Source organism: Athene noctua, chromosome 8 (assembly GCF_965140245.1).
Source record: "Athene noctua chromosome 8, bAthNoc1.hap1.1, whole genome shotgun sequence".
In the NCBI taxonomy this organism is placed as follows: domain Eukaryota; kingdom Metazoa; phylum Chordata; class Aves; order Strigiformes; family Strigidae; genus Athene; species Athene noctua.
This window is the reverse complement of record NC_134044.1, coordinates 4064573-4086828: the sequence shown is the minus strand read 5'-3', so window position 1 is coordinate 4086828 and position 22256 is coordinate 4064573. Positions and strand designations below refer to the sequence as shown.

At 40.8% G+C, this 22256-nt stretch overlaps 2 protein-coding genes across 4 annotated transcripts in view; both read left to right on the top strand.

Moving 5' to 3' along the window:
• The first annotated feature begins 3055 nt into the window (after positions 1–3055).
• Positions 3056–6647, top strand: POLR2D (RNA polymerase II subunit D). Its single transcript, XM_074912217.1, has 4 exons — positions 3056–3156; positions 4580–4760; positions 5191–5286; positions 6031–6647. Exons 1-4 carry the CDS (start codon positions 3084–3086, stop codon positions 6107–6109), a joined length of 429 nt encoding a protein of 142 aa, XP_074768318.1. The 5' UTR covers positions 3056–3083; the 3' UTR covers positions 6110–6647.
• Positions 6648–8671: 2024 nt separating this feature from the next.
• WDR33 (WD repeat domain 33) overlaps positions 8672–22256 on the top strand; it is a 72069-nt gene continuing 58484 nt past the window's right edge. For all 3 annotated transcript variants that reach the window (XM_074912803.1, XM_074912804.1, XM_074912805.1), the window contains exon 1: positions 8672–8803. The gene's annotated coding sequence lies outside the window, so the exon portion shown is untranslated. The remainder of the gene's footprint in view (positions 8804–22256) is intronic.

Here is a 22256-nt window from a genome sequence, read left to right as displayed (position 1 = left end):
TTGAAAAATGCCACTTCTTGAAGATAAAAATTAAAACCAGAACACTTTCCGATGTGACTCAATACATTAATTTTTATATTGACCTATGTATTATGAGGATTGCTCTCAAACTCAATTGTAGTACATGGAACCGTCGAATAGCAAAAACAGTTTAGGAATTTTTCTACAGTTTGGGAAAAGATGACCTGTGAGTATGTTTGATGATCACTCCCAAAACACAGAAAGCCCAGAAGACTATTGTTAGCATGTTCCTTAAAACAAATTTGTAACTTAGAAATTGACCAATACCCAGGGTATTGAACCATGGTTTTTTTTCCTTTTATAGTCAGCTAGGCCACACTTATCAGATGAATTCTGACATAAATTATGTATTATACAACCATTTGATAGTATGTTTAGATATTATATATGTATTAAAAAACAGATCATTTAAGAGCCAGTTTTGCATTTAGAGGCTTATTATCACTTATTAATATAACTGTATCTTACTCATGTTCCTTCATTATAGTTTTGGACATGTTCTTTTAAATGGAATAAAAGTAAACAACGGTAAAATGGTTTGAAAACCTAAACGGTTACACTTCAAGAAGACAGATGAAAGAGCATGTGTGCCTTGTGCAATAATGGCTATTGTGGCAGGTGGTGTTCTGAGCAGGTGATGTTATCTCCACATGGATTGACTCCTGTCACATGCTAGAAATGCTGATGACAATGAAAAGAGATTAAGGTTTCAATGTCCTAATCTTACCACTTTTAATCCATCAAAACCTTTGCCTTTTTAAAAAAAAAAATGGGGGTTTTGACACCACACAAAATACGTTAATTGCTGCTAGAAAGCTTAAAAGCTGCTAGGAAGATAAAATTTCTTCTGCTGGTGAATTAGAAGGAAAGCATATTACAAAATATGGTTATACTAATAATAGAACATCCTTGCTATTCCTTCTTCCTACATTTTATTACACAGAGGTATTTAGCTAAGCTTTTTTTAAGATGCATGTTGGTGCAATTGTTAATGGGTCTTTTTTTAAACTGTGTCAATGCAGTAATTACCATTGTACGTCTGTCTAACAAGCCACTACTGAAAAACATGTGTCCAGCAAGGGTCAATACTTTTTGCCCTGGAATATGGAATACTAGAGGGTCTGTTCGTGATAAATTACATTTGGCCAAATTTTTTTTTTTTTTTAATAATCAGTTCATTTTAGGGTATGACCGGTAAATATGCCTGAAACTTGCTATAGTATTTCACTTTATTTTAATCTAGCTCATCTTCCTTTTTAATGCACATTTTGCAATTGAACTGACAAATGCTGAAACAATCATTATTAGTGAGGAAGAAGCCAGTGCATTTTAAAAATAGCAAAGAAAATGTCAGGTACTCTGTTATGTTTGGTTTGTTGCAGTAGCTGAATGGTATTTACTGTGGGTTTTTTTAAGTGCATTTTAAAAATTATTTTTTTTAAAAAAAAAAAAAAGAGGGGGTGAGGAAGCAGGTTCTGTTCAGGAATGTTCTTATTCGTCTCTTAGTTGACTCTGGAGACCTTAACCAAACACATCAGTGATAATGAACCTTTATCTTTCATGATAGCCTCTTTAGCTGTACCTATAAACTCTTGCAAGTATCTGGCTTTCTCTTAAATGTTTTTGGATTTGTATGCTTAAGTAGAACAGATCCTTGGGGAAAAACAAAAGTGAAATTAATAACTTAAACCTCTGCAAGCTACCTAGTGCACCGAGAATCATCATGTTCTGAGTAGATGGGCTATTTGAGAAGCCATCAGGATTCCAAGTGATTTTAAATGCTTCTCTCGTCAATCTGGCACGGATTTCCTTGTAAACCTAATTGAAATTGTTTAATTTGCCAGATGTTCCCCAAGATATCTTCATTCCATCTTCCTGAACATCTTCCTGCCTGTACCACTTAGCAAATCAGTTTTCAATCAGTTTCTCTGCCATGCTCATTTATTCAGGTAACAAACGTTAAAAATCTATGATATGACTCTTTTATATTCTTATTAGTTTATTCCTAATGCATCCCTTTTCCCCGCATGCAGGAAAGAGTTCACCTAGGCACAGATGCAAGTTCGGGAGGAGTGATTTCATTGTAAATCCTCCAACGGTCTATTTCTGTCTTTCTTCAAGGGTGCAGGATGACATAGTAAGGTCTGGTAAGATGATTACTTTAAGAGTCTTAGGCTGGTGAGATGCATGTGAGCTCTCCAGGGAAAATACTACTCTGTAAGTTATTTTGCTGGCAGCGTTCCCATGACTCGGTGTTGGGGGAGCCATCACCGTTTTCAGCCTGCTTATGACTTTTAGGGATCTGTAGATTACTTCTGGATTGTCTGAAAAAGTAACCTCCCTTTCAAAGTGTGTTATTTATGGTATCAGTACTCCTTCCTCACAGAGTGAGGTATATTAATCACAGTGAGCTAGATAGAAATTCTGGTACAGGCAGTTACAGTTTTCCTCAGGTCAAGGTTTGCTGTCTACCTGGAGGGTGTTCTGGTAGAAAAGGGAGTAGGCTGCAGCTCCCTCATGCACTTCTGGTGAGGAGCCGGACAGGCGAAAGCGCAGCTGCTGCCTCGGCGCCCTCCAGTCGCTCCCGGGCAAACGGTGCTGCTGTGCAGTCTGGGGGGACCAGCAGAATTTTAAGCTCTGCAGTTATTTCCCCAATGACCGAGCAGAAGGCGCCTTCCTCCGGGCTTGCTCGTCTACGCGGTTTTCCCCAGCGCCCCCTCCACAGATGCTCCCTCGGGCCGCGCTTTACGCCTTGTCAGACTCCGGGCCCACAACGCCTTGGTCCGTCCGTTACCCGGCCTGTCCTGACGGAGCACAGCGCCGGCACCCCGCCGCCCTCGGGCTCTAGGAGCCCATTTCTCTGCGAGCCTTAAACGCGCCCTGAACGCCGCGAGGCTTTTTTATACCCTCCCGGGACACCCGCTCGCCGGTGGCAGCGGCCGCTCCGCGCCCGCCCGGCCCGGCCCGGCCCGCCCCGCTCCTCCTGCGGCCGGCGCCGGGCGCTCCCCCTGGCGGGCGGCGGGGCTGAGGCGGCTGCGGCGCTTCCGGTGGCGGCTGGGGCGATGGCGGCGGGCGGCAGCGACCCGCGGGCGGCCGATGTGGAGGAGGACGCCTCGCAGCTCGTCTTCCCCAAAGGTGCAGGGCGGGGGCGGCGAGGGGGCCGAGGGGGCCGCGGGCGCCGGGCCGGTGGGAGGCGGGCGGCTCCGAGGGAAGGAGCCCGGTCCCTTCCCCGCGGAGCCCGCCGAGCCGAGGCGCGCCTTGGGCCGCAGCGCTGCTCAACGCCGCCCGCACCGCCCCAGGCGTTGAAAACCGGGGAAAATAAATCACTTCTGTGCCCTTAAGGACCGCCTGACTGCTAAGACAGGGCTGTTCTTACCCGTGTGGACCACTACGTGTGTGTAGAGGAATTAAAAAATATTTTCATGTCAGGTTATAGCGAAAAGATTCTTGCGGTTTGATATAACCATTAATTTTTCACTGATGTTTCTTGACGGTAGTATAGTGCTGCGTTTTAGGAAACCAGCTGTCCAGAGCCTGAGCTGTAACTAGGGTCACTAACTGTCTGTGTGTATTTATCAGAAAACCGTTCAGAATAAATTCCAGAGCTGTATTTATGCCTCAGAGCGGCCCTGGAAGAAGAGGGGGGAAAAAAAAACCCAAACCAAAACAACCAAAAAGCATCATGCTGCATTTTTGAGTTATGAACAAAAGCATAGTCCCAAAAGGCTGGTTTTTGGATGTTTTTTACACTAAAATCTACACATGTTCAGCCCAAGTTCCTTTACCAGTCCATGCAAAATAAAGGTTGCCAGACCCTTTCTAGCACTGCCCCGTGTCTGCCTGCTTTTATAAACCAGTGCTGAAGGACACCCCGGGATGCAGCCTCCGATCCTGCTGTTCTGAACAGCTCATACTGCTGATGTTGAAAAGACCTTGTTATTGGAATAAATATTGTGATCATGATGATGAACGGAGTTGGCTAAAAATGGGGCGAAAATCCACCAAGATCGGTTAAAACGTTTTTCTGGTAATAAAATTCCAGTAGGTTAATTAACCTTTTAAGTAAATGAAGCCTTTTTAAAAACATTCAGCAGCGTCCATGTTTACTCTTAAGAACTCGGAGGCTTCCAAAGCCCATAGGCGTCACTTCTGAATTTTCTGAGTATTACAGTTCTATGTACTTTTTTCTAAAGCAAATATTTTTCTAACATTATTTTTCTAAAGCGATTTTTTTTTCTAACATTACTTAAGTTCTGCCAGAAATGGGTGAAGAAAACATACAGCAAAAAATGTGACAAATCAGAAGGTTAGGGCTGCAAATGTAAAATGTGCGGTCGAAAAGACAGATTAGATTGTCAATCAAAATGGTGTAATTTTTATCGGCATTTTCAGTACGAAATGCTGCCCAATCGTTGGTGAAAGGGGTTGCACAATTGCTGTGAAACACACTCTTCATTTCCTTACTGTCCAAAGTTAAATTTACATGCAAAATTATAAGTGCACTTTTTCATCCATGCATCATCTTTTTTTATGCTGGTGTTCACTTATTCAAATGTAGAATTTGAAACTGCGGAAACTCTTCTAAATTCAGAAGTCCATATGCTTCTTGAGCATCGTAAGCAGCAGAATGAGAGTGCAGAAGATGAGCAGGAGCTCTCAGAAGTCTTCATGAAAACCTTGAACTACACAGCACGCTTCAGCCGCTTCAAAAACCGTGAAACCATTGCCAGTGTCCGTAGGTGAGTGGAAGAGTTAGGGTGTAAGACTATATGGTGATTTTGGACTATAATGTGCTGCTTTATGAAGGTACAGTTTAGTGGTGTTTCCTGATTTGTACTATAATTCTGAATCTGGTTTTTCTGAAGAGCCATGAAATTTGATCGTAATTCTTCATGGAGGCCTTCTGAACTGCTTTGTTTTCACTATTTAAATGACAGCTGGTTTCATTAAATGGGAGGATTTTCTAGACCTGGTGGAGTAACTTGGGGGAAGTGGAGTTAGATGTGACTTTTTTTTTCTCAATGTAATTACATAGTGAGTCTTTCCTCCTGAAAAAAACATTGCCTTCAGTGCCAAAAGTAGAGCGAAACAAGATATCTGTTTGGTTTAGTTTATGCCCTTTTATATTTCTATCTTCTAATTTCACCAAGTTGTTTTCTTTCCTTACAGTTTGCTGCTCCAGAAAAAGCTCCATAAATTTGAATTGGCATGTTTGGCTAACTTGTGTCCCGAGACAGCTGAGGAAGCAAAAGCCTTGATTCCTAGGTGAGCATTTACATACCATTAATACTTTTCTGTGATCTGAAGCCAGCTATGGGCAGATGCCCTCTCTTCAGTCCAGCTCTGTTGACAGAAAAACTTCTGGTCTTGGTCTTTCATCAGCTACCCATTGATCTGACGTTGAGGCACTATTTTTAAGTGTCCCTAATGCACTTCCAACAACAGTTACTGGATTGAGCAAAAACCGCTTAAATTGGGGTTCTTAGCCCACCCAGGTGTGGTTTGGTTTTGTTTTCTGTTGGAGTAAATGACAGTGCTCCTGTGAACTGTTTTGTGGATAATGTACAGGGGAGCAGTATCTTGATTTGTTACCTCATGGCCTGAGATAGGGGAAGGAACAAAACGCTCATCTGAGTTACAGTTTCTTCCTTATATGCTAAGATTTCATGGCAAGACCGAACTGGCTTATGAGCATGAGGCTACAGGGACTTCATTTAGAGGTCTGTTGAAGCCTGCACCTGCCTCGCCTTTTTTATAAAACGTTTTGAAATTATTCAGCAGAAAGTTCTGGGCGGGATGGAATTTTGTCATTTAAAGAGGAGGCAGTGCATAGGGCTCAGAGTGGGACTTGTACAGTAACGTTGTAGATGGTTCCTGGCAGTACCATACAGGTGGGTGATGATGGTGTGTGTAGAGGCTGACAGGAGAGAATTATGACTGACTGAAATGAATCCGGGGGGGAACTATTTCTAAAACCTTCAATGTATTCTCATTGTTCTTACCTTGCAGCCTGGAGGGTCGATTTGAAGATGAGGAATTACAACAGATTCTTGACGACATTCAGACTAAACGCAGCTTCCAGTACTAAAGTTAACCCTCAACCCCTTTATCTGAACAGAAGAACCTGGGAACTTTGACTGTTTCTCAGCCCTCTGGACCAGTCCAGGTCCTGGCTGAGTAAAGGGAGTTGTGGATCCTGGGTACTCCAGGGCTGTGTCATCTACAGGTGCATTCAGACTGGAGATCAGCAAAGTCCTTTTGGTTTGTTCCATATGTGTGTTTGTAAGGACGCCTGTGTTGTGAGAGCCAAAGAACCTGAAAAGCCTTTTTCCAGTGGCTCAAGTATTTGTTTTTTCAAAATCCCTCTACCCAGTTTGGAAATTTTCAACATGTTTCTGGTTTTTAGCAGAAATGTGGATGTGACTTTTTTTTGTGAACTTCTAAACAAGATGGAGAAACTTGTTCTTGACTCTCAGAAGGTTTAGTGATGGGCAACATCAATTTCTGTGGTAATGTTTTTGTTTGTTTTTTTTTTTTTAATATTCTCTTTATTGTTTGATTGGGACAGTGGATTTTTACAGCTTCAATAATTTTCTATTGTTTAGTGTAAATTAAAAGATATTTCTAATTAACGCTGTGTGTTTTATAAACATTAGGTTCACATGATGATTTTATTAATGAGGATCTTTTTGTTTTATTAATGAGGATCTTTTTGATAAATAGATCCTGTGATGATTAACCTGTGGTGGAGATCTGGGGACTCCAGGTGTGTAATAACACAAGTACAATTTCGAGCAGGTCAGGCAGAGGTGTTATTAACTATGATTACAGTGAGAGAACATTTAGGCAGCATCTCCCTCTCAAGGTGATTGCAGAGACCCAACCTGTATATTGTTTCAGAAAAGAGGTGAGAAAAAACAATAATTTTAATGTTAAGGAAGCCAGCTGTCCATCCTGGGAGGGATGGACTTCTTAAGTAGCTTGCTAACTTCCCCAGTCAAACAGTAAGTAAGGTGACACTAGGGAGGGTTGGCTCTTGGTGGAGCCTGTGGGAGTGGCACAGCTTAGCTTAGCTCAGAAGTGGGGAGTTGACAGCAATCACAGCTTTTAATTGAAAGGAATGTTCTTTCAGTTAGGATAAACTTCTTAGACGTCTCAAATATTAATAATTTTACCACCACACCTGGAAAAAGGGCAGTTTTGCAGGAAAGACCAGCTGGGACAAAGAGGAAGACAAATGTGTTAAGGCACTACCTGTGATGATAAGCAATAGAGCTTCACTGGTGTTGCAAGAGGGAGACAAATACAATGTTATTTTAGCCCTTACAGGAAACTTCATGTTGCAGCTCTGTGGAAAGGCCAAGCTGTTTTGTGACAGCTGGTTGGGCTACCTCATCTGAAGCACATTACCTCAAACAGGGTTTATTTCAGTGCTTCAGTGGCATTACATCTCCTGAAAGCCAATAAACCAGATGTACCTTTCCAATTGATTCGCAGAAAACCCCAGTAGCTTCAACTGGATCAGAATAATTGTAACTAAAGAATAAAGATAAAAGCAAGGTGGCATAGTGAATCTATTTTGTAAAGCTCAATGGCTCCTTTTGATACGGGATACGCTTTCCACTAGCTGCTCCCACTGTAACTTGGTTTGCCCTGTAAAATTTCTGTTAAAGCAGCTTTAAGGCTTATCATCTTTCAAATACAGAGGCTCTCTTATCTTAATGACAACTCGGTTTTATTTGGAAAAGAAAAAAACACCTTGCACCTTTTAACCTACAATTCTAGGTAAAAGGGAGGTATAATTGAAAATGGGAGGCATTACTACTTGTTGATAACTTTGTGAGCTAACATAAGACACTCAAGGAGTTTGAGAGACTCACAGTGATCTCAGGAGACTTGCACCATCCTTCACAAATAGAAAATGAAGAGCCTTGAGAGTAGTTGTGCTTGACTCTTGTATTCTGAAACCTGGTAATCGGGGCCGGGAAGAAGGGACGATGTCCGAGGGAGCTGTGTGAGGGGCAGTTCTGTGGTAGCGCCTGGCTATGTGGTGAAGACGTAGCGTATCAACACGAAGCAGTACAGAAATACAGAGCTGTGCACATAGGCGAGACGTGCACGGCCACGAGGTTTGGAAGCAAGAGTGGTCCAGCTGCCGGTACTAGTTTTGGAGAGGCTGAAGCCAGCTGACACGGCGGCAGGGGCCTGGTTGCCCACAGCGTCGCCAAAGCACAGCCCCGCGGGGCGCAGCTTTCCCGCCCCGGCGGGTTTACGGCTTGAATTTTGGTCACCCTTTTTCCCCCAGCAAACGGGAGCGGGACAAGGGGCGGGGTCCCGGCGGCCCGTTCCTACCGCTCCGGCCCGGCCCGCGGGCGCCTGCCCGTGCGCATGCGCGCGCCTCTTGGCGCCTCCACCCGCGAGGGGAAGGGTCAGGGGGAACCGGGTTTCCGGTAGCGCATGCGCAGGGCGCGGCGCGGCGGGCGGCTCGCGGGAGCGGCTCGCGAGAGCCGCGCGCGCCCAGCACCGCGCGCCTGCGCGCTGGCCGCAGCCCGCCAGCCGCGGTGCCTCTGCGGGCGCGGGACCGGCGCCGCCTCTCGCGCCGCCTCTCGAGCGTGGTGACGTTGGGCGCGTGCGCCGCCCCGTCGGTGGTGGGGGAAGGAAGATGGCGGCCGGCCGGGGTAGGGGCTCGTGAGGCGGCGGCGGCGGCTTCCGGGGCCGGAGGGACGAGGCGAGGGGCGAGGCGGCAGGGCGCGGAGCCAGGGTACGAGAGACCGGCTGGACGGTGAGTGCGGCTCGGTGCTGGGCCGCTGGCGGGGCGGGCGCGGGGGTGAGCAGCCTGGGAAGTGCGGCTGCCTCCGCCATTTTTAGGCCGTGGCCCAGAAGCGGTGCGGCCGGGGCCGGGAAGAGGCCGAACCTCGGCGCGGCCCGCCAGCGGCGGAGGGTGAGTGCAGCAGCGGGAGGCCGTGGGGCTGCTCGGGCTGGGGCGCCCTCGGGAGCGCGGGGCCCAGGTCTTGTCCGCGGAGGGAGCGAAGCGCTGGGTCCGGCTCCGCGGCGCCGGGCCCGTGGGGTGGGGTGTCCTGGAGGGCTGAGGTGGCTGTGAAAGCTGGGGCTGGGAGCAGGCAGGGGCTCCTTTTTACTGTCTGCTGCATAGGTATCCAATGGTGGCTTCGCCCGAGCGTCTCAATCCTGCCTTTTTCTAGTGATTTTTTTTTTTTTTTCTTAAACATTATTGTTCTTTTCTCCGCCTTGGATTTGAGCGGAGATAGGGTTGTGACTGCTTGAAGAGATGGCTTGAGAAGCCCTAGCCATTACGGGTAGATACAGCCATGTGCAGCGGACACTTTCTTATCCTGGAAGGGTGGATGGATTTGTTGACAATACGGTGGTACATTCCACTGATTGAGACTCACCAGTCTATGATAATGACATGGGTAGCAAACCTAGGCAACCTGTTAAATATGAGAAAATACTTAAGCATTTTTCTATTGGAGAGAGCTTGTTAAACTTTATGCCTTCTTGAAGATGAATGTTATTTCTCTTTTGCTGACTGTGAGCTTCTTTGTTATGAGTAGATAGCTGTATGGCTTCAAGTACAGTATTTTGAAATATTGGTACTCATTTGAGCACATCTGTTTGCCTTTCAAAAGTTGTCATAGGTAAGTAGTTATGTACTCAACTAGTTCTGTACCTTAACACATCCTTAATTGCAGTTTGTGAGTAGTATTTAAGAATCTATTTTCCTGTGTAGACATTAGTCCCTCGTCCTCCTTCTTGCAGTAGATGTTCTTTTTTGCTTTTTCTAACTCAACTGTTCTACCCTTCCTTTAAAAAAGGCAGTACTGCTTACATATTTGTTAGAGTTTATAGTATGCAAACAGTATTGAATCAAAATACTTTGGGGTTCCCTTTTCCTGAGTTCTCTATCAGCTAAATTGACTTTTAGTCCTCAAGTTTTCTGCAATATTCTGCCATTATCTTTAATATAAGAATATCTAATCATAAAACATACTTCAAAATCTGGTTCTTTACATCTTCAGTTGTGTTGTAGTATTTCTAATGGGAAGATCTGAGAGTGTAGTTAAGACTTCTCTTTTAAACACTCAGCATGATAAAAATCTGGTGTGTCTTTCATTGCTTTGTTGTTAGCATTTTTAGAGTTTTCTGCCCAACTGCTCTACAGTTTAGAAGGTACGCTTTACACAGCCTTCCTGCATTTGACTATTTCCAAAGTGTATGGAACTATCAGATTGCACTAAGTGCATACATTTTGGGAAATAAATATTGGAAGTTGGGGAAAAAACCAAATCTTTGAGCTGAAGAGAATGTTAGGTGCTGGTAACTAGTGTATGTTTAATTTAACTCTACTCTTAGAGCTCCTAAAACCTTTAAACTTAAATGTCAGTCACTTGTGGTTTAAACCCAGCCAGCAGCCAGACACCACACAGCCACTTGCTAACCTTCCCCTGCCCATGGGATGGGTTAGAGAATTGGAAGGGTAAAGGGAGACTCATAGATTGAGATAAAAACAGTTTAATAATTGAAATAAAATAAAACAGTAATAACAGTAATAGAAACTACAAATGGGTAAGGCACAATGCGATTGCACGCCACCCACCAACTGATACCCAGCCCATTCCTGGCTAGCAATCTCAGAAAAAGCAAAGATGCTGAAAGCATAATCTCAGAAGCTAGAGAGAACCCCTGCCCCTCTTCCCAGGTGACCCTCCTCTATATTCTGAGCATGATGTTACATGGTATGGAATATTTCATTGCAGTTTGGGTCCAGAGCTCTGGCTGTGCTCCCTCCCAGCTGCTTTCTTGTACGCCTGCACACAGGCAGGACATGGGAAGTTGGAAAGTCTTTGATGTCTTAGGAACAACTGAAAACTTTAGTGTGTTATTGGCATTCTCATACCAAATCCTATACTGAATCCAAAGCACAGCACTATTCTAGCTACTAAGAAGAAAAATTAACTCTAGCCCAGCTGAAACCAGGACATCACTATGAACAGTTAAAGTGTTTCCTTGTTACTTGAAGTGTTGGTCCTTCATTGAATCCTTGTAGCAGTAAACATTAGACTGTTTGAACCACTGGAGTCGAAAATTTCTCATCGGTTTTCTATTCCTGTTATCAGCAGAAGTTAGCACAGGAAGTAACACAGTGGTCCTGAGTTGCACTTGAGGTAAAGGTACTAGAAATGCCTTCTTTTGCTGCTGCAGAGAGGCCTTGATCTGAGGAGGGGATGAGCAGTCTTCTGTTTTGTTCCCATCCCTAGCAGATGTCGTAGTCTTCTGACTCACCTGGAAAAAAAAAAATTCATGGAGAAGACTTTTGGTTGAGTAGGAATATGGAAGGAATACAGTTTATCTTTTTATTGAGATGATTCCATGCAAAATATTTCATTCTTTGCATCTCATAGCCACGGGGTTGATATCTAAGGAATTTCCATGGTTGGTTCACTAGTGCTGGAAATGAAAATAATTTTAGCCTTGCTCAGATGTTACATTAGCTCATAATTTAGAAAACTACTCATATCTTCATGCAGAAAAGTTGTAAAAAACAAGCTGAAAACTTACCTGTAGTGTGTTTGTGAATTTTACAAGATTTGTTCTTTATTTGCTGTGTTTTCATTCCTGATTATGATTTTGTTACTGAAAGTTTTATACAAAATAAAACACAAATATGTTGGTATGGTTAAGGAAGAAATGTCATTGATAAACTGAAAATTGTTAGAGCTTAGTGTTGGGGAGGGGATATGATAAAGAGCTTTCAAAAGATTAAAACCTTAACCTTAGTTTCCTTCACTTACAGAGAATCTTTGAAAGTAAGAGCAGAGAAGTAGACTCCTGGATAGCTGAATAGTTCTTTGTTGTATTTTGTTACTGATTTCGTTTCAATTTAGAGCATCCATGATTCCATATTTTTAAAATGGTGCTAAACTTACCAGCAGTCCATTCTTGCTTGCTAGTATTTTAAAAAAACTAGTCAGCATTTAATAGAATGTAATTTCTGGTTCAACCAGCTCTCCACATTCAGGCTGGGTGTACCAATCATTCTGTTGTGAAACTTGAAATGTGATATGAAGTATATATTTACCAGGAAAGAAAGTAAGCTAGTTTCTCTTCTGTTCTGCAGTATTACTTTTGATAACACGTTTAGTATAAAGACAGTGCATGTGAAATACTAGTTAAAATTGTTCTTCAGTTTGTGGTAATGTAGATTAAAGTTGGTGGGAAAAGGTAAGGCCTGAGTGTGTTAGAGCGTAGTAGAAGCCTGCGTTTTTGTGAAGATTGTAATTAGAAAAGTGTTTAAGTAGTCCAGTGTGTCACTGTTTGCTTATTTTAAAAGGTTTTGTTTCAAGCTACTTTCTCTTGTCTAAAGAGGACTTGATTTAAAGAAGAAAAAAAAAAAAAACAAAACCACAAACCAACCCAAAAAACTAACCTGGAAACAAGCTTGGAAACTGTAGTACTTCTGTAGCTTAGCTACGTCAGAACATTTGAGTTTAAATCTACTACTGACTTCATACTTTCTCTTGGGCCATTGTACTTTTTTGGGACAGTGCATTCATATTTGCTTTGAGTGATCATAGTTATGATTTGTAAGGTGTCCTCTGGATGTGGAGGGATACTGGAGACCAAATAATACTGATCTTTGAAACTAAGCTAGCTGGGACTGTTCCTGTTTTACCTCTGCACCACATTAAAAAATGGAATGATGTGGTTCTGTGTAGCAGGAATAGCCATGGTAAACAGATCCCAGTTTATGTAGGAAGCTATGTACCTGGTTTTCACTTGAGGGGAGGGAGAACTCCAGACCTGTTCATTAAGATATCTTGCTGAACAGGAAGAGTAAGTGCCAACTTCCATAATCTGGGATAATCTTTAATGCTGAAAATCCATGAAAATATATTTTAAGAATTGAAGAACGTACTGAGTCTAATAATAATGAATTGTACTAAGTAAGCTGCAGTGAAGTCTTACTTGGGGGTTCTGATCTAAGTTCATCTAGTCATTTTTATCACAATTTCTCTCAGTTGTAAGAGGAAAGACTTGCTCTGAAGTATTAACTTTACTCTTGACTAACGCTGATAAAACTTGTATTCTACACAAGTGTTGTTTCAAATAATTACATGGAAGTGTTCTTATACATATATAGAATATAAAAAGTATAAGCAATTTTTCACATTCTTCAGACACAAATGAAAACATCTCTTCCTCCTTGGGCATTCATATACTGCATTGAGTAACCCTGGTATTTTTTTTTCTATCAAAAAAGGAGAAGTTTATCTTTAATTTTTCATCTAAATAAGGTTTTTTCCCCATACACTGTTGTTAACTCTGAACACTTCTCATTTTCTGTTTACTTTTAATGAGTTAATTTTGATACAAAGAACAACATGCTTGTCATAAGCTCATTGCTGTTTTTTAATTAGTCTTCAGTATAATAAAAGGTGCTGGTTAAAAAAAAATTTGAATAAATAAGTTTTGAGACTTTGAAAATGTTATAATTGGACATATAAATTTTAAGTAACCTAGAATTTTTTGTTCTCTTAAATAATTAAAATCATAATATTCTGCTGCCTGTCTTCTCTTGTTACCAGAGTTCCGGCAGTGGTGCAGGCAGCTGTACAGGGGGATCCTTCTGGGGAGCAGAAGTAGGATGTTTGGTTTTACTCTGGCTCAGTGTTCTGTTTTGGTCTGTGACTTAAAAACACTGGTTCTGGAACTGGTGAGGTGATAGGGAAAGAGGAAATAAGGGATATACAGAGGTGATAGGGAAATACATCTGCCATAGCATTGACTTACACTGCACATACTGACTATAACCATGTGTAGAGAGGCAACAGGCACTGTTCTTAGTTAATATCAGCTCTTCATAAAATACATCCCTAAATGTTTTAAGATCATGTCTACTTAGTACCACGTTTTAATTTAAGGCAATTGGTCACGAAGCTTGCTATTTAGATTGCTCTTAGTCATTCACCTGTAACTTTTCCCAAAAGTGAGTACCTCAGAATTGAACGGTGTGGCAGGATAGGCCAAAAGCAGTTTTGCAACTAAAAGTATAGGTGTTTTGACACTGATCAGTTCTGTACTATACACTTGAAGATGAACACACAGATACTTGAAATAATCCATGTTTCTTGGGTTTAAACATTTGAGGGTTCCTTTAAATCACTTTCTCAAATCTGAAAGAAACATGATACAAAAGAATATGTTAATTATGTAATTTTGTAAAGGGAGGCCAGAGGCTGGATAACAAGGAGTCTGTAGTATTATATGGGTTTGGTGTAGTTTTTGTGTTCATTATGAAGCTTTGGCAACACAGTGATTTGTATTTTACCATGGGTGTTTGAGTATTCATCTGCAAATTTGAGTGTGGCAGGAGCTGCATTTGAGTCGAGTAAGTAGTGTCACAGCTCCTGCTGATGCAAGTGCCTGACTTACAACCTGAGGACTGTGTAATGGTGGGGCTCTACCCTATCTGGTGTACTTTTGCAGCCATCTAAATGGGCATCACAGCCCAAAGGGGTAACTTCCCTTGTTCCTGGTCATTTGATTTTTCTTCTTTGTCAGTCAGTAGAGGCGTTCTGGAACTCCATAGTCAGTTGGCTGAGATGCTGCTCTGGGTTTTGACTACTGTTAGCAAAAAAGAGTCTCTTAACACAGAGCAGTTTCTTAGGTGGATGGCCAGTGTGGTCACCAGATGCTCGTGTTGACAGAAAAGAGTGGTCACGTAGGACAGGAACACAGAATTGGGGTCAAGGCAGGACTGCTTTTTTTGGTGTCAGCAGTTTTAGGTTGGGTTCGGATCATTATGGAACTTGTTCTCAGCAATCCTCTAGACTTTTCTTGCAGTGCTGAAGTTCACTCAAGTAGCTATTGTGGCAATTAAACTGTGTGATCACAACGACCAGTCACACTTCCTACTATTGTCTTCCATCCCCCAACCTCAGTAAAAATCACAACTTTGAAAATGCCTTCCTATTGGGGCATGTTTGTAAGCAAACCATTATGCTTCTTTGCAGAGACTAGTGAAATTTTATTATTACATCACAAGAAAAACTGTAGATTGCCCAAATTTGTAATTAGGACTGCAGACTGAGTAAGTATTTATATAGTATGTTCATTCTGTGATATTTGTACTGTTCCTAAATTATGGACTTTGGAGTTACATTCATACTTGAGTCATCAAAACATGTTCTGCAGTCTTTTTCCACTGATGGGTGCAAATATTTTGGACTCATTAGCAAATTTAAGCCTAATAAACAATCTATTTATTTCTAATAATATCTCTTGTAGAGTGTTGACTAATATCATAAGCTACAGCTGCCAAGCTTTCTGTACAGTAAGATGAAAATACTGACCTAGAACTGTTGATTGAGGTGCTGCTTTTGCCAGGAAAGCTTGCTGATATTCTCAAGCCAGGCAAAATGAAGTAGGAAGGAAATACTAAGGGATTTTGGACCTTTGGAGAACTCTCGTTTTCAAAACTGAAGCTCTCTGGTGACATGCATTTCTACTGAATTGTCATCCTCATGGGGAGCTTGACTCTTCCTGTCATTAGGGAAAGTTTTCTACCGAACCCTTGCTCTTTGAAAGACTTTGTGTGGGGTTAATATATGTGAACTTAAATTTCCTTTACCAAGAAATGTATTGGTAGAGAAGGTGAATCCGTGCTTTTATTGAACAGTACTAAATGGTAAATGCAAAGGCTTAAAAAGAGAAGGCTAAAGAAGCTTAAATGTGGTCGTTGAGAAGCACATGTATATCTCTTCATATATAGGCATTTGCATGGCTCATAAATCACAAGGAAAGACCAGAAAACTTACATTCCTGGAGGAGTTGGTTGTGTGATTCTAGTTAAAAGCAAGTGTATTTCTAATTCTTTTTCTGTTGTTTGAACAAGCAGTGTATACATCAGCTATTGCTTTAGAAAGGTTCTAGTAATGAAAGTTCCTTGATATAGAAGAATCTCTGTTGACTGTTTTAAAATAGGCGTGTTTCTGACAAAACTTTTAGAACTGCTCGAGTGATATTATGTAGACTTAAACACTGAGAGCTTAAATTACAATAACTAGCACAGTTTATTTTTTTCCTATTGTAAATTTGTTCCTCACTGGATTAAACAGTTTACTTATTTAACAGATTAAACATTATGCATTGATCTTCCACATGAAACTGTGTCAAAAGAGTAGTTTGCATATATGCGAGACTTTTAAATCTTACCTGGAGAAGATACTGAGAAGCTGCACTTTTAAATTCTGTCTTTATCCACATAAATAATCTAAAGTCAGAACTTTACCTGAGCAAAGTAATTTAGAAGTGCGGTTTTCTTTCACAATTTCCATAATTTAGGGGGTGTTTGCAATTCGTTTTTGTTTTTTAAACTTCTCCAATTCAGTAAGTCAATAATGAGGAGCATTGTTAATGTAAGTATGGTTCAGATTTCTCTATCCATAAGGCTTGTTTAGCAGCATTGTGTGATTTGATAAAGTTCAAATTGTTCCCTCCAGTTCTGCTGCTCTTACTTAAGGGTGTCTCTATATTAGCTATGTCCGGGCATAGCAACTGTCGGTATTAAGTTGCATCTTCTGCTGTAGATGTAGCTGCTAATTTAATTGTTCAAAAACCTTGAGGTTTGGTTGTGTGTGGGAATAACAAACAAATCTCTGTCTTGGATAAATCTTTCTAAAGATCTTTTTCTAAAAGATTCTACATTTTTTATATAAAAAGTGAATCAAAACCCTTCAGGGAAAAAGAATCTCCTTGGATAATGCTAGGAAAATACTGTGGGGTAGTATGCTACAGGGCAGTTATTCTGCAGTGTGGCTGTAAAAGTGTTTATTATCATATTTTCTTATATGAATACACAGACTATGTAAAAGCCTTGATGTGTCCAGAAGATGGTGGCTCTGTCACACAAAGCTTCTGCTTCTGGATGTGAGTTAGGGTGTAGACATGGGTGGTAAATGGCTTTTACCAGTAAAATATGCAATTAAATAAAAATAAGTCCTAAGTGTTCTACTGAAGTATAAAATCTCTTTTTGGAGAGACAAGTAGAAAAATAATCTTTGAAATATGGTTAATAACTACTAAAAAAACCCCTGCCTTTAATTGTGGGTGTTTTTACCTTCTTATACTTGTCACCATATAAAGGCAGAGTTTTCCACATCATCACACATAGTAGCATTATTTCCCTTCCTCCCGCTTCCCCTTACTGACTTCAGTTTCTCCGCTGTGGAAACTTAAGACACTGTTGTTCTACCTTTATTTGGCCCAGAAACTGGTATGGCAAACAGCGTTGATTTGTCAGAAGCCTGGCTTGAGTAAGACTAAGGGGGGGGGGGGGAAGGCATTCTTCGGGTCATGAAGTAGAGATTTTCTTAATTTTTTGATGTTTTCAACATTTGCTTTTACATAAAAGTTGCAAGAGTTCTAGATGAGTTTGTTAAGCATTTAAGAGATAAGTTATGAAAGGTGAATCTTTTTAACAAGTTAAAATACTTATTCCCAAGTCTTACTAAAAAGGCTTTGGTGTCTTCTTGCAGCATTGAATTTGCAACTCTTGGGGGCTTACTCAACTTTGTTTAATATATTAAAATTTATGTTTCTGTTCCATAGTGTGAAGAGAAACAAACTGTTGTTAGATTGTATGACTTTGTTAGACTTTGTTCTCTTTATCATCAGAATTTCAGTACGTTGTTTCTGAAACAGATACTGGTTGCTGCATTTCCCTGCTTAAGTTTTGTACTGCAACTGCTATAGTCCTTCTAGTACTTTTTTGCTGATCATAAAGTTCTTTGAATACTTTTTTTTGGTAGGATTTCTTGCCACTCTTTCTCCTCTGCTCCCTCTCCTTTTCTGCTGTTTGTGTATTTTGAGGGCTTGAGTTGTCTAGTGCCAAGAGCCAAGTATAGACAATTGAAAGCAAAATGTCTGTATTTCTTCCATTTGGTACCTAATAATAATTTGTCTCTAGAATCCAGTAAAGTTTCAGTTCAATTATATGAGCTAAGGAGGAAAGATGATAGTCTGGTAGTTTGGGGGTTATGTACCTAAACAGTAGCACTTGAGTCGAGGGACCTGGATGTGCTTGAAGGAATGGGTCAACAGAAAGATTGTGAATATTGGCACGGAGATGTGCAGAGCGGGCATAGCTTCATGGATTTGTGCAAGCCGCAAAGTGACTGGCTGAATAGGAGCCTCACTGAAGAGGACCTGAGAGTTACAGTGAATGCCAAGTTGAATATGAAACAACAATATATTCTCCTTACTCATAAGATCAACTGCATATTGGGTGAAACTAGGAGAAGCATCCCAAGCAGATTCAGCTGTGATTTTTTTTTAAACAAGATTAGAGTTAGTTCAGCAGGTCTTGATAGAATAACCAGCTGAAGAATATCTTGATATTTAGGTTTAGCAAGGATGAGAGACCTTTCTTGGTTTTAGACTGCTTTTCCTTTGTTGTTTTTTAGTATTTGTCGTGCTATGTTATGTGATTTAAATTTAGTCCTAAAATTTTCTTTCCTGACAAAATGGTAGCTGCAAGGTATCTATCCTCTGTCATTTTAAAACCATTACCCCTCATCCTACGCCTAACCCCCTGATCAAGAGTCCCTCCCCATCCTTCCTGTAGCCCCCATTAAGTACTGGAAGGCTGCTCTAAGGTCTCCCTGGAGCCTTCTCCATGCTGAACAACTCTTTCAGCCTGTGCTCCAGCTCCCTGATCATCTTCGTGGCCTCCTCTGGACTGCTTAGTTAGGATGAATTGCTAGTATCCTGGTGACTCACAGGAGAAAAAGAGTCTGGGCTATAATCTAAATGTAGGTCTTGACAAATACTAAGCAGGAGTCAAGATAAAGGAATAGAATTTAGAGAGGGGAAGAATAATGTTTTATTATTAAAATATTGCAAGTAAACTTAAAAGCAAGACTGTCAAATCAGTGATGTTGAAATCATGGCAGCAGGGCAAATCCTGTGCATCTTCTAACTGAGGTTTAGGTGCAGTCTGCCAGAAGTCTTCTTACTGCACTTGGTAGTGTCTGTGTTTGTTTTGAAGTAAACCTCCAGAAACTTGCAGTACCAGGTTGCTTTCGTGTGGTGCAGAAAGGGAATCATTCTAGGCTGTCTTGTGAAAGCATTTTACTGTGGCCAGAGTAAAGCAGGACCTGTCTCTTGAGTTCTGTGAACTAAAGTATTTTTACTTTTTAATGATGTATGTAAGCACCTGTCTTCTGTAAATACATCTGCTTTGGAATGAGTCAAGGGCTTAGTTTGAGCATAAAATGAGGAATGTTTGAGACTTACTTGGTTAGTAGGTATTTGCTTAGCACTAGAAATCCAAATTTGAAGAAAGTGTTACATGGGCATGTAACTTATGTGCAGCTAAGCAGACTTGACTCTTTCAGACTGTCCCCCAGACTCTGTAACATGAGACTTTCAGACTGGCTATTTGAAGTTTTTTCCCTGATAGCCTGTTCTCCCTTGGGCTTTTAGATGTCTTTGCTTGTCTGGATACTTTCTCCACTGTTTGAGAGGTTCTTGGGCATATAGTGTGTTTGTATGTAAAACTTCAAAGGTACAGGGCTTTTGTTGATTAAATATCAGCACTTCCTGCAGAGCATAAACCCTTTGAATCAAAAACTGCATAAAATAAGCACATCAGTGAAAGATGATTGTTTTCTTCCACAGATGTTGAATTGTTACATGTTCTATCCTTTCAGACTATGTACCATGTGTATATGTGTTTGGGTTGTGTTAAAAATCCAAAGGTTTGAACTTCATGGTGAAACCAGGCGTAAGGAAAGTACAGAACTGAAGGTAGAGGAAAAATACTTTGGCGTTTTTCGGTCCTTGATCATGCCAGCGTAGGAGATTCTGGGCTGTGTATGAAACAAAAATCTTTGGAATATCTCCAAATAAGAGGAGGTCGTGGAACCTGTTGGGCAGAGTAATATATTTTGATTTAGCCAATGCTTAATTTAAGTATCTGTTTCTGTATTTTGAGGAAGACATAGGAGATTTTTCATTTTAGCTTTTATATTTTTCTGTTGGAATAGGATGACTGGGATGGGGAAAGCTGCCAAGTTTTTTCTCCCACCCCCCCTTTGCATGGTCAGAATTTAAAACACATTTCTAGGAAAGTTTAGTTCACAAATAGACTACAACAGAAAATGGATATTAATGTATATTGGGAGTACAGCAGTGGAGCCCTGGGGAAATCTGCTTCCTGCAGAGAGCAGTAATGTCCGATGCAAACGTTCCTTATCGCTAGGGTGTATGCTGTTCTTGCAAAAAGTGATGTTCTGTTAATGCAGTTCAGAGTGAAGATGGGTCACAGAATGGCTTTGAAGATGGGAATATATTTTTTAACTAGTTTTATATTCCTGCTTAATAGTCATTATCTTTCATAACTAGTGGGAGAGGTACCTTCTAGCTATAAAACTCTAAATTAATAAAGATCCAGAGCATTCTTTCTGGACTAGATTTGTTTAGAAGTAGCACTTTTTCTTTTGAAGCAACTTTATCTGTCTAAAACCTATGTTCTAGAAAAGGACTATTAACAGAAAAGTACTCATGAAATTATTTGAGGTTTTTGAGTGCCTCACACAGATACACAATTTTCCGACTTCAAGTGATCCTGTTTTGTAAATCTGATTAAATGTTTTTCCAGTACAGTAGGAAATTGAAACACAAATTAAAGGAATTGGTCAAATATATTCTTCGCTAGATCTGAAAATAGGCAATTTTTTTTTCACAGTTTTTCAGTGATTTCAGAGTGGGATTATCCAGTGTACTGTGAAGGAACTTGTCAATCTTTTTTTGAGAAAAATGATGACATCTGCATAGAGCAGAAGCAAAGTCACCTCTGCTATGAGAGTTGAATTCATTGGCAGACACGCAAATTAGTTTCAACAGGTTTCAAGTGTATCTTCATAAAAATGCGATGGAAGGTTGCTGCTGCTAGTGCTGTTTTTACAGAGTTTTTAGTAATATGAGTTTCCAGTACTTTTCGATTATAAGCATATCTGCTTCAGGGAACGAAGCAAGGGAAATGCAGAAACACTGATTGAAAGCTAATCTTCTGCTCAGGTGTGTTTGCTCTTTAAAAGAGGAATTATTTTGGGAATACCTAATTTAGTTTAAAATATTTGGAAGACCATTAACTTCAGATTGTGTGGTTTGCAAAAATGAAGAATCCTTTTTCTGTGTAATGCCCTACCTTGTGATTTTATGCAATCAAGAAATGCCTGAGAGTCTAATAGTCTGTCACTCTTTTCAGCCCTTAACCAGGATGGCTGGCTCTATACCCGTGTAACAGAAATAATGTGCGTACATGCACATTTATATCTTTTTCTTTTCTCAATATGAAAAAAATTGCTGAAGATGGCAAAAATAGATCTATATCTGGAATATATCCTTTCACCTTTTGGACTGGGAAGAGGTATGATTCCCAGCTCAGGAAAAAGCCTGGATGATGAGGCCAAGGAAGAGCTTCCCTGAAAATAGTGTGACTGTTTCAGGAAGGGGAAGCTGTAGAAGGATCCACTGCTGGTCTCCAGAGCAGAGAGGCACATTTTTCCAAAGGATGAAAGAAACGAGATTTTTTTTTTGATTTAGAACTCTGTTGATAACTCTGTAGAGGGAAAGGAATAATGTTGAATTGTGTTTGGTCTGTTTTTTCAGAACAGTTTATTCAAGTGTGCTTACAGATTTCTTAATATACAAAAATATTTTTTTTTTTTGAGATGACTATTTACACCGGCATTTTTTTAGAAATGAATTTAGAGAAATTCTCTCTGAATTTAGAGAAATGTTACTAAAAGGAAATCAAGTGGTATCTATACCTTGTAGATGTAAAGGTGCTTGTCTAATCAGAGAAAGACGGCATTTACTACTGGTGTACTGAACAATAAACTTGTGCTAACTTTGTATTGTGGTGTTCTTCTGCCTCAGAAAGCTGACGTGGTTCTTCTCTAATTGTGGGTTTTTCCACTGAATGTCCTGAACCATGTTGGACTCCTATGTGCTATTGCAATGCCAGTAATTGCTATTCATTTTCACTTTTTCTGTTACACTGCAAAAGTTCTTGCTTCAAAGCCTACATGTTCATGGTTTAACTGCCTAATACACATTTAAAGAAGCGGTATACAGATACACTCTGGAAATTTTTAGCACTTGCTTGCCTGTACTGCTTTAGGCATTTCAGGGGAATGCCTCTTAAGCTG